The sequence below is a fragment of the Quercus robur genome, chromosome 11 (assembly GCF_932294415.1).
Source record: "Quercus robur chromosome 11, dhQueRobu3.1, whole genome shotgun sequence".
Taxonomy (NCBI): domain Eukaryota; kingdom Viridiplantae; phylum Streptophyta; class Magnoliopsida; order Fagales; family Fagaceae; genus Quercus; species Quercus robur.
The window spans coordinates 32,146,101-32,157,056 of record NC_065544.1 but is presented as its reverse complement, the minus strand read 5'-3'; the positions used below and the strand labels follow the sequence as shown (position 1 = coordinate 32,157,056).

General features: G+C 38.2%; 3 protein-coding genes across 3 annotated transcripts; all 3 read left to right on the top strand.

Moving 5' to 3' along the window:
- Positions 1 to 1,522: 1,522 nt before the first annotated feature.
- LOC126704962 (uncharacterized) lies at positions 1,523 to 2,317 on the top strand. The gene has a single exon (XM_050403938.1). It carries the CDS (start codon positions 1,523 to 1,525, stop codon positions 2,315 to 2,317), a length of 795 nt encoding a protein of 264 aa, XP_050259895.1.
- An 857-nt stretch (positions 2,318 to 3,174) lies between these two features.
- Positions 3,175 to 3,753, top strand: LOC126704961 (uncharacterized). The gene has a single exon (XM_050403937.1). It carries the CDS (start codon positions 3,175 to 3,177, stop codon positions 3,751 to 3,753), a length of 579 nt encoding a protein of 192 aa, XP_050259894.1.
- Positions 3,754 to 8,011: 4,258 nt separating this feature from the next.
- LOC126705711 (probable polyamine transporter At3g19553) lies at positions 8,012 to 10,697 on the top strand. The gene is made up of 2 exons (XM_050404869.1): positions 8,012 to 9,422; positions 9,882 to 10,697. Exons 1-2 carry the CDS (start codon positions 8,449 to 8,451, stop codon positions 10,429 to 10,431), a joined length of 1,524 nt encoding a protein of 507 aa, XP_050260826.1. The 5' UTR covers positions 8,012 to 8,448; the 3' UTR covers positions 10,432 to 10,697.
- Positions 10,698 to 10,956: the final 259 nt, after the last annotated feature.

Sequence of the window (10,956 nt, the reverse complement as noted above, 5' to 3'; positions counted from 1 at the left end):
AAATAAACGGGCTCTTAGATAGTTCACAACTTCACATAACAAGTTGAAGGAAGCGCACCTTTTGAATAATTTCACCATTCTCAAATACTGGAGGGAATAATCTATTGTCTTTTTTTTTTGAAAGGAAAAATACATGTACAATTTATAAGGTAATCTTTTTTTTTATTTTTTTGAGGATTAATTTTATGGTCATTAATTTTAAACAAGATATAATTTTTTTTTGGGCGGGGGGGGGGGGGGGGGGGGACCATCTATATTAGGATTCTTTGAAGTTCTTATGGCAACTTCAGGACTAAATTCTTTAACTTCATTATGAATAAAGTGAATTGATTTTTTTTTTTTTTGTGATAATAAGATGAATTAAATTTTGTCATGTTAAAATATGATTGATATGATTTTTTTTTTAATTTTTTATTGCGTAGACTAAAATAAAAGGAAAACTTTATGATTAAAATATATGATATATGTCAAACTAAATAAATTATTACTATTCTTTGTGTTTAAAATAAAATTCAATTGAGGATAATTTTGGAAGTAAATTTCCAATTGTTGGTGTTTATTATAATTCTTAGCTCAATTCACACATCCAAATGTTTTCAACATTCACTGTTAAAGTCTCTCCTAATAAAATTAAAAAAAAAAAAACTATTATTCATTTTTTTTATATAGAAAATATGATTCTTTTGTTTGTATTCATTTTACATTATCCGTATAAATTTATATAGGCAGTCTGACACCATTCATTTGTATTTCGTTTTTTATTTTTTATTTACATATATGAGAATAAAGGAAGAAATGATAGTGGTGACTGTGTGTGAAGAATTAGGTATTTAAAAAATCAAGAAAAATTTGTATTTCAATAAAATATAATATAAAATAGATAGTTGATGTGTAGTGTTTTTTTTTTTTTTTTTAATAAAAAATTGTATATAAAAAAAATATATAAATTCTTATACTAAAATAGACTAAAATTTTTGCACCGATACTCTAAGTCTCTATCTAACTAACATTTCTCAAAAAAAAAAAAAAAAAAAAAAAAAAAAAAGAAAGAAGTCTCTAACTTTTTTTTTTTTGAGTGAAAAGATAGAAAAGTCTCTTAACTATTAATCGTGTGGTGATGGTGTGACTAAGAGCATCCCAGTATGGGGAGAGATTTTAAGTTCTTCCTAAACTCTTAGGATTCAGCAAGGGGCCTCTTTAACTATTGACTCTTTAGTTCAACATTTTATCTCCTTCAACTAGTGCCTCTTTAGTTCAACCTTTCATTGTCTCCAACCAGGATGTCTCTAAGGAGCACCCAAAAGCTTTCCCGTGAAGAGGAAGCTGAACTTCACCGAAGCACTAAAAAAGTCAAGGAGTCCACCCTTCTAATCCATATACATACTACAGCACTATAGATTCGGGGTTTTCCTCCCCCTCTAGTCTTAAAGGTCCCAAACTGTCTTTCAAGGATAAACTCATCGGTGAAATCCCAGGAGCTTACGTTCAGGCTTTTGATTTTTCTAACCACCTCGATGATGAAATGGAATCGGATTCTGAAGTTGAAAACCTCAAAGAGGGTTTTGCAACTGTTAAACTTTCAAAGGAGTTCAAGAATCATATCAGAGCTCCCTGGTTCGGTGCTCTCATTTTTAAAGTCTTCGGCAGGACAGTGGGATTCAATTATTTGCACTCAAAACTCATGGCCTTATGGAAGCAGGCAGGCAGAATGGACTGTGTTGATTTGGGGTGTGATTTCTTCTTAATGAGGTTCTCTCTCAAGGAAGATCATGATCTGGTTCTTAAGAAAGGTCCATGGTTTATTAAAGAACACTTTCTCTCCATTAGACCGTGGGAGCCAAATTTTGATCCTGATTCTGCAAACATTGCTTCAGTAGCAGTTTGGGTTAGACTTCCCAAACTCCCGATTGAATATTATGATGCTGAAGCCTTACAGGTAATCGGCAAAGCTATTGGCTCTGTTCTTCGCATTGACACTCACACAGCCACCGAATCGAGAGGCCGATTTGCGAGGCTCTGTGTGCAGGTGGACACTACAAAGCCTCTAATAAACACTATTTTGATTGGGAAATTGCATCAGACCGTTGTCTATGAAGGTATTAGCAAACTTTGCTTCTCCTGTGGCCAAGTGGGCCACCGCCAAGATCAATGCCAGTATACGGTTAAGCCGCCGATGGCTGTCACATCAGATATGGATAATGGGTCCCACAGAGATAGTGGAATTGGTCACGACAGAAATCCAGGTGATAGTCACGCTCCTGGCACTGAAGATAATATTCACTCTAAGCACCCAGATGAGGATGTGTATGGCCCTTAGATGGTTGTGACACGAAAAAAGCATGGAGCAAGAAACAACAAGAGAGTCAGTGGCGGTACATCTCCAAGAGCAAGTTTTAATACTGCCAAATTCCAGGCGCAAGGGGCTCCACCACAAATTGATCCAACAGTTATGCATACACCAAAAGAAGGTAAAAGGAAAGTGGGTGAGCCTAAGGTTGGGCCTGAGGAGCCCATTAAGTTGGGAAGTGTTAGCAACAGCCCAGCCAAGAACCTTATAGCTAGCCCAAACGCTATTAAGACCCCATGTGCCACTAAGGGTAAAGCTGGTAAAGGTGTTTACTAAGGCCAACACTAGTTTAAGTCATTTTGTCGTTCCCATTCAAGTCACGCCTACCCCTGTATTCAATACTAAGCCTCTCGCTTCAGTGCCTACATATGGAAGCAATGGTGAGTTCCAATTCTCGAGTTCCTCCGTCAAAGAAGTGGGCAATCACAGCCAAAGGGAAAATAGTAGAGATGCTAGAGATTATTTTCGAAGTAATTTGAACAAGCTTGACTCTCATGATGGAGCAATTTTGGTGGATCTTCAAGTCGGAGCTTCAAGTCAGAGGAAGGATCTAGGCGGTAGTGTGGAAGATTATGCAAGTGCTATCTCCAACTCCAAGCTTATGCGAATTCAGTCCAAGACTCTCACTGAGGGAGAGGAGGAGACTAGAGCATCTTCCGATCTTGATATAAGTGATGGGGAATAGGAGTATGTTGAAGTTCATTCAACTGATGTTAGGGAGAGGGCTCTCTAGGGAGATGATGCGCTAGACAAGATGGAATTTGAGAGAGGAGGCTCCTTACCTCCCTCTAGTTGATGATTCCTTCTCTTTCCTCTACTCCATTATGATGAATATCATAATTTGGAACTGTAGGGGGGCTTTAAAGCCTTCCTTTCAATCTGATATCAGAGAATTGATTACTAAGTATGATCCAGCCATTTTGGTGATTATGGAGACCCATATAGGTGGAGACAGAGCCAAGGAGATTACAGATAGGCTGCATTTTCAAGGAGCTATTCACATAGATATGATTGGTTATGCTGGAGGCTTGTGGTTGTTGTGGAATGCTGACCAAGTGGAAGTGTCTAACCTTACATGTATTGAGCAGGAGATTCACGTCATTGTCAAGGTAATTTCCTCAAACTTAAGTTGGCTTTTTTCTGCTATTTATGCTAGCCCTAGGTTTAGGGAGAGATGCCTTTTATGGAATAATCTATCCAATGTTGCCCAAACTCATAATTTACCGTGGATTATTGGTGGTGACTTTAATGACATGCTGTCTAGCGATGACAAGTTTGGTGGCAGGCCTATTATTCCCTCTAAAGCCTTATTGTTCAAGGAATGCTTGGATGATTGCAATATGGCTGATCTTGGATTCCAAGTCCCAGATTTACTTGGACTAATAAGAATGACATCACTTCTTTGATCCAAGAAAGGTTGGATAGGTTTTTCACCAATCCTACCTAGTGTGTAATGTATCCTGAAGTTCAAGTTACCCACCTCACAAGATGCTCCTCTGATCACTGTCTAGTCTTGTTAGAGCTGCAACCTCAAACTGTGCTTGGTCTCAACAGGCCTTTCCACTTCCAGAGTTTTTGGTTGTCTGACGATTCTTTTCTTGAGGTGGTTAGAAAAGCCTGGTCGGGTCAGAATATCTGTACAGTTCCATTTCCAAATTCTCAAGAGATGCTTCTTACTGGGATTGAGTGCATTTTGGAAACATTTTTGCCAAGAAGAAAAGAATCATGGCTAGATTAAATGGTATTCAAAAAGCCATGGCAGACAGACCTTCTGCTTCTCTTATTGCCTTGGAAAAGGATCTCCAATCTGAACTAGCTTTGGTTCTTAATCAAAAGGAGTTATGGTCTCTGAAATCGAGGTTAAATTGGATGATTCAAGGCGATCGCAATACAACCTTCTATCATATGACTACTCTTGTTAGAAGGAAGCATAACATGATTCTCAACTTAAAAAATGGTCAAGGAGAATGGATTAACGACTTGGCTACTGTTAAGGACTTTGTTCGTAGTAGCTTTTGTAAGCTTTACACCTCAGAACTTACCTCATCTCCCAAACTTATTCCGGTGAGTGATCTAGGTCTTCCCTTATTGTCTAACGAGGAAGCTCAGATCCTTAACCTTCCGATTCAGGATGATGAAATCAAGCAGGCTCTCTAGTCCCTGAAACCTTTTAAATCCCCCGATCCTGATGGTCTCCATGCTGCTTTCTTCCAAAGATTCTGGCTAGTGGTTGGGAATTCAGTGGTTGATGAGATTAAAAGAGTATTCCAAGTTAAGCAAATCCCGACAGATCTCAACAAAACTCTTATTACCCTAATCCCAAAAATTAAGGGGCCTGAGACTATTGGGAATTTCCAACCTATTAGTCTTTGCAACTCGGTCTATAAGATCATAACTAAAATAATAATTGCTAGAATCAGACCTCATCTGGATAAGTTAGTTTCTCCTTATCAAGCTGCCTTTGTTCCTGGAAGGAAAGGGGTGGACAACGCCATAATTGCTCAAGAGATCATTCATATAGCCAGTAGGAAGAAAGGAAACATTGGTTATATGGTCATCAAGATCGACCTGGAAAAAGCTTATGATAGGTTGGAGTGGTCATTCATAAGGGAAGTCTTGCATGCAGCAAATTTTCCTCCGGATCTTATCCAAATCATCATGAGTTGTGTGTCATCAACTTCTACATCTATTCTCTTTAATAGAGGCATCCTTGATCCTTTCCTTCCATCAAGAGGTATCCGGCAAAGGGACCCCCTTTCCCCTTACCTTTTTATCCTTTGCATGGAAGTTTTAGGCAGAATCATCGAGGATAAATGTACTAAGGGCACCTGGAAACTGATTAAAGCCTCTGCTAGTGGGCCTGCCTTCTCCCATTTATGTTTTGCAGACGATCTCCTGCTGTTTGCTAAGGCAAACCTTTCTAATTGCTGCTGTGTGAAAGAAGTCATTGAGGAATTCTACAAGAGGTCGGGCCAAAAAATCAATCCCCTCAAATCCAAAGTTTATTTCTCTTCGAATGTTGATAGAGATAGAAGAGCTGAATTATGTGATATCCTTGGATTCCATTCTACCCCTAATCTGGGTTCTTATTTGGGCTTTCCTATTAGGCATGCTAGGTCGTCTAACCAAGATTTGAATTTTGTGTTGAATCGGGTTAAACAAAGACTTGCAGGTTGGAAAGCTACCTTACTTTCCTTGGCTGGGAGGAAAGTACTTATACAGGCAGCCACTAGTACTATTCCATCATACATTATGCAATCTTACCTCCTTTCGACAAGAATCTTGGATAATTTGGATAGAATGAATAGGAACTTTCTATGGGGATCTTCAGATTCAAAGAGGAAAATTCATTGGGTGGGGTGGAAGAAAGTGACTCGACCCGTTGAGGAAGGTGGTCTTGGCATTCAAACAGCCAAGGGTAGAAACTTAGCTTACCTGGCCAAGCTTAACTGGAGGTTCAATGCAGAGAAGGAAGTTCTGTGGACTCAAGTCCTTAGAAAGAAATACATGTCGCCCAGAAGAATTAATTCTAGAAGTGTAAATGCTCTTCCTAGTTCTAGGACCTGGAAAGCAATGAAAGCAGGCATGGACATCTTCACAAAGGGTACACGGTGGAGTCTTGGGCGTGACAGTAATCTCAAATTTTGGTATGATTCCTGGACTTCAAAAGGACCCCTTAGAGGAATCATGAATGGCCCGTTAATGAGGGGTGAGGATGATCTGAATATTAGAGACGTTGCCTCGGCTAACGGGTGGGAGTGGAGAAAAATTTCTATGGTTCTTCCCACTGGCATCCAAAAGGAAATCCAAGCGATGCCTAGATCCTAGGTTGCTAACGAGGAGGACCGCCTTATCTGGGCTGCCTCATCCAATGGCAATTTCAATCTCAATAGTGCCTACTTGCTAGCGGACCAGCTTGATAACTATGTGAGTACCTTTAATGGAAAATGGATATGGAAAATCAATACTCTTCCTAGGGTCCAATCCTTCATTTGGATGTGCTTCCATGAGAGTTTAGCAACTCGAGAGTGCCTCGCTTCTAGAGGGATGCAAATTGAGACATCCTGCCCTTTATGCTTACAAGCTCCGGAGTCCATCATCCATATGTTAAGAGATTGCTACTTAGCTTCTAATTGTTGGCAGTCCATTAGTGATGGGAAACTCAACTCAGATTTTTTCTCCATGGATCTTCGAAGATGGCTAGAAGATAATTGGAAATCTCAAAGGAGACTCCAAGCTAACTCCCTTCCCTGGAGTACACTCTTTGCATTCGGAATTTGGACCATTTGGCAGCACAGAAACAGAGTATTTTTCAAGAACCAACCCCTTTGCCAAACTATACACAAAGAGGTCATCCAAAGAGTCTCAGAGTTTGTGTTTTGTGCTCAAAACTATGCTAGGTATAAAGTTAAGGTTAAGCGAAGGATTCGGTGGGAAAGACCATGTCAAGGGTGGTTCAAACTTAACACTGATGGTTCCTCCCTAGGCAATCCAGGTGCTGCAGGGGGAGGAGGAATCTTACGGGATGCCTCAGGAAATTGGGTTCAAGCTTTCTCCAGAAATATAGGAACAACGACTAGCTTTATGACTAAAATTTGGGCTCTTAGGGATGGCTTACTTATGTGTCTAAACTTGGGTATTAATGCTTTAGAAGTAGAGCTTGATGCTAGAGTAGTTGCTGATCTGATGAACTGTTCTGCAAACTCTAATGTTGCTAATTCTGCTATTGTGAATGATTGCAAGCGCCTGATTTCTCTTCTTCCTCAAGCCAAAGTGACTCACTGCTATCAGGAGGCCAATCAATGTGCTGATGGTTTAGCTAGATTAGGCACTCAACAAGATGCTGATATTTTGTTTTACAACTCCCCTCCCCCCTCTTTGCTGTATTGTTTTCTTTCGGACCTCTATGGCTACTTTTGTATCAAGCGTTGCCCTGCTATTGTTGATGTTGTTGCCGTTTCTTAGTTAATGAAGTATCCAGTTTACCAAAAAAAAAAAAAAAAGAGCATCCCAGTGAGGTTGCTAAATTGACAAAAAAATCAATTTAACAACCAATTCTCCAAAATTGTGACTGCAGCAAAGCGGTTAAACTTAAAAAAAATAATATTTTAATGTAGTGTTAAAAAATAATATTTTAATATATTAATAGTTGTTTTTTTTTTTTTTTTGGGTAACAATATATTAATAGTTGTGGTTGTTGGTTTTGATATTAGATATATTATTTTATTGTGTTGTTTATATTATTTTAATGTGTTGAATGTTTAATATAAAACTTTTGTTATAGTATGTATTATAAAGTAAGTTGTTAAAACTTAAAATAAATAAACTAATGTTTTGAGTTGTTAAAAGCTAAGGACCCATTTATTATTGTTGTTTAAATATCAATTTTCAGTATTTAAATCTTATAAAAAAAATATTTTCAGTATTTAAACAATTTTCGTATACTTTTTAATTTGTATGTATTTCCAAATAGACGTTTCTTACTTAACGTCCTAAATTTTTTAGACGCGTGAATGCTCTAAAATATCCATGACAAATGCGTGATTAGTGTAGTGTACGTGCGAATCTAATGTTGCACGCAATCTCATGACAAAAGCTGGCCGCCTATTTTGTACAATAATGTCTCCAGTGTCCACCTATCCCCACGTGACGGTGACGGGGTGTGTAAATGTAATAATAAGTAATCACACACAAGTCAAAACTTTGATTTTTCTCGCAAATGTGACAACAATGGATCTCACATTTGTGCGCAGAATCAATGCCTTTGTCCTTGTATTCCACGTTCTCTGAGAAGTAAGGATAGGATAGAATCATAGAAGAGAGAGAGAGAGAGGGAGAGAGTTTTTGGAGCAAAGATTCAGCGACAGACGAACCATGAAAACCCACTTTGAAAACAGGTAGTTTCCGAAAAGTGAAATCCATTTTGTGCTTCATTTTTGATCATTTGGTTGATGGGTATTAAGGAATTAGCTTCATAACCCCAAAAGATCTGATTTTTATGCATAACCCAGTTGACTAAAAGTCGTGTTAAACTTTTTGGTGGTTCTAAGTTCTGTTCTCTCTCTCTCTCTCTCTCTCTCTCTCTCTCTCTCTCTCTGTGGATGGGTGAAGAGGGAATGGTCAGTGATGACAACAATACTGCTGTGAAAAAAAATCCAAAACTTACAGTGCTGCCTCTTATAGCTCTAATTTTCTATGAGGTTTCTGGGGGTCCTTTTGGAGTAGAGGATTCAGTCAAGGCTGGAGGAGGCCCTCTTTTGTCTTTGCTTGGTTTCTTAATATTCCCTTTAATTTGGAGCATTCCTGAAGCTTTAGTGACAGCTGAGCTTTCCACAAGCTTCCCTGAAAATGGTGGATATGTTATTTGGATATCATCAGCTTTTGGGCCTTTCTGGGGGTTCCAAGAGGGATTTTGGAAATGGTTTAGTGGGGTTATGGACAATGCTCTTTACCCAGTTTTGTTCCTCGATTACTTGAAGCATTCATTTCCAATCTTCAACCAATTGGCTGCCAGAATTCCAGCTCTATTAGGAATTACAGTTTCATTGACTTATTTGAATTATAGAGGCCTGCACATTGTTGGGTTTTCTGCAGTTACCCTTGCAGCTTTCTCTCTTTGCCCATTTGTGGTGATGGGTATTCTTTCAATTCCCCGAATAAGGCCTAAGCAGTGGCTAGTTGTAGATTTTAAAAAGTTGGATTGGAGGGGATACTTCAATAGTATGTTTTGGAATTTGAATTATTGGGATAAGGCAAGTACTCTTGCAGGTGAGGTGGAAAATCCGAGCAAGACGTTTCCAAAGGCGCTTTTTGGGGCTGTGGTTTTGGTGGTTTTATCGTATTTGATTCCACTACTTGCAGGAACAGGTGCTACAAATTCTGCACCTAGTGAGTGGAGTGATGGTTATTTTGCAGAAGTTGGGATGTTGATAGGTGGCTACTGGCTCAAGTGGTGGATACAAGTAGCTGCTGCAATGTCTAACATGGGCTTATTTGAAGCAGAAATGAGTGGTGATGCCTTCCAACTTCTTGGGATGAGCGAGATGGGAATGCTTCCAGCTATATTTGCTTCAAGGTCAGCCATTTTGTCTTCTTTGCTTTCTTTGAGACTGTTTGCTGTTTCCTTTTTGTATGTGGAATTTAAAATTTTGTAAGCAACTTTTGGGAAAAATGACCTCTTGCTGCCTATTTAATTTACTTCTAAGATAAAAGGTAAAAGCTAACCGCATAGTGCTTAACTGCTTATCTCCTAGCCCTTTCAAGTGATCAGTTATATTTTAGAATCCAAAGTGGACCTTATTCTACCCCACCGCTGCCCAACAATCATATGATTCATGATTCTTTAAGGCATGACTTAAACTATGAATTTAATCTATGAGACAATCATATGATTCTGATTTGAAGTCTTCTTCCATATTTTTGCTACCAATGTCCTGTACATGAAACTATCGTTTGGATGGAAAGGAAAAAGAAGGAAAAAAAAACACACTGTAATGAGCTATTTTATGACAATCCTCTTTTAATTTCCTTGTAGATCAAAGTATGGGACGCCCACCATTAGCATTTTGTGCTCTGCTACTGGAGTTATCTTCTTGTCGTGGATGAGTTTTCAGGAAATCTTGGAATTTCTTAATTTCTTATATGCTATAGGAATGCTTCTTGAGTTTGCTGCTTTTATAAAATTGAGAATAAAGAAGCCAGATCTTCATAGACCTTATAAAGTTCCATTGGGAACATTTGGGGTGACAATGCTTTGCTTGCCTCCTGCATTGATGCTTGTTCTTGTTATGTGCTTGGCCTCTTTGAAGACATTTTTAGTCAGTGGTGCAGTAATAATCATAGGGTTTTTACTGTATCCTACTTTAGTTCATGCAAAGGATAGGAAATGGACACAATTTGATGCAGAACAACCTCCCTTGCCTATTAATAACTCTATGGAAGACCATTTAGATGAGTCACACTCACAACTGCATCGAGAAGTTCAAGGTGAGGCTTCGGTTGGTCTTCTTTCAAACTTGTCAAATAGTACGACAAAACAAGAATCATCTGAAATTTTATTGGAAGAAGACTTGAAATCAGACTAGGAGGTGACGACCTTGGCGTACTTATGTACTATGGGTATAGGTAACTTAACTTTCACAGGTTCACTGATTTACAGAAGAATGTATTGTTCATGTTGCTTACTATTCATTATTCTAGTAAACGCAACAATTTGTAAAAGTATTTGTGGTCTTGGTAAATAAATCTATCTAGGCAAACTTTCCGCATTTTTTAGGGAATCAAATCTATAATGGTTCATTTGGATTTGGATGGAAGTATTTAAATAGAATGATCTAAATTTTAGTTTTTAGTTTGTCCATTTGTTACAACTTATTTTTCAGCTTTTCGAAAATGGGTGTTTGATAAGGCTGTGTATCTTGAAAAAAGTGAAGTTTAAAAACCTGTATATATATTTTTTCATTGAAGAAATTCATGAATGGATTCAAGCCTTAATATGTAGATTTGTAATGATTATTATCTTTTAACTTAAAAAATGTAGAAAATTGTAAGTTTGTTGCATTCGGCACAGCCCTTTCAAGCACAATTTTAAAAGGTTCTTCTGTGACATG

Bases quoted from the DNA above. Each gene is read 5' to 3' on its own strand.
- LOC126704961 (XM_050403937.1), top strand. From the start codon at position 3,175: ATGAATATCATAATTTGGAACTGTAGGGGGGCTTTAAAGCCTTCCTTT.
- LOC126705711 (XM_050404869.1), top strand. From the start codon at position 8,449: ATGGGTGAAGAGGGAATGGTCAGTGATGACAACAATACTGCTGTGAAA. The intron at 9,423-9,881 runs GTCAGCCATTTT...ATTTCCTTGTAG, and splicing joins CCAGCTATATTTGCTTCAAG to ATCAAAGTATGGGACGCCCA.
- LOC126704962 (XM_050403938.1), top strand. From the start codon at position 1,523: ATGGAATCGGATTCTGAAGTTGAAAACCTCAAAGAGGGTTTTGCAACT.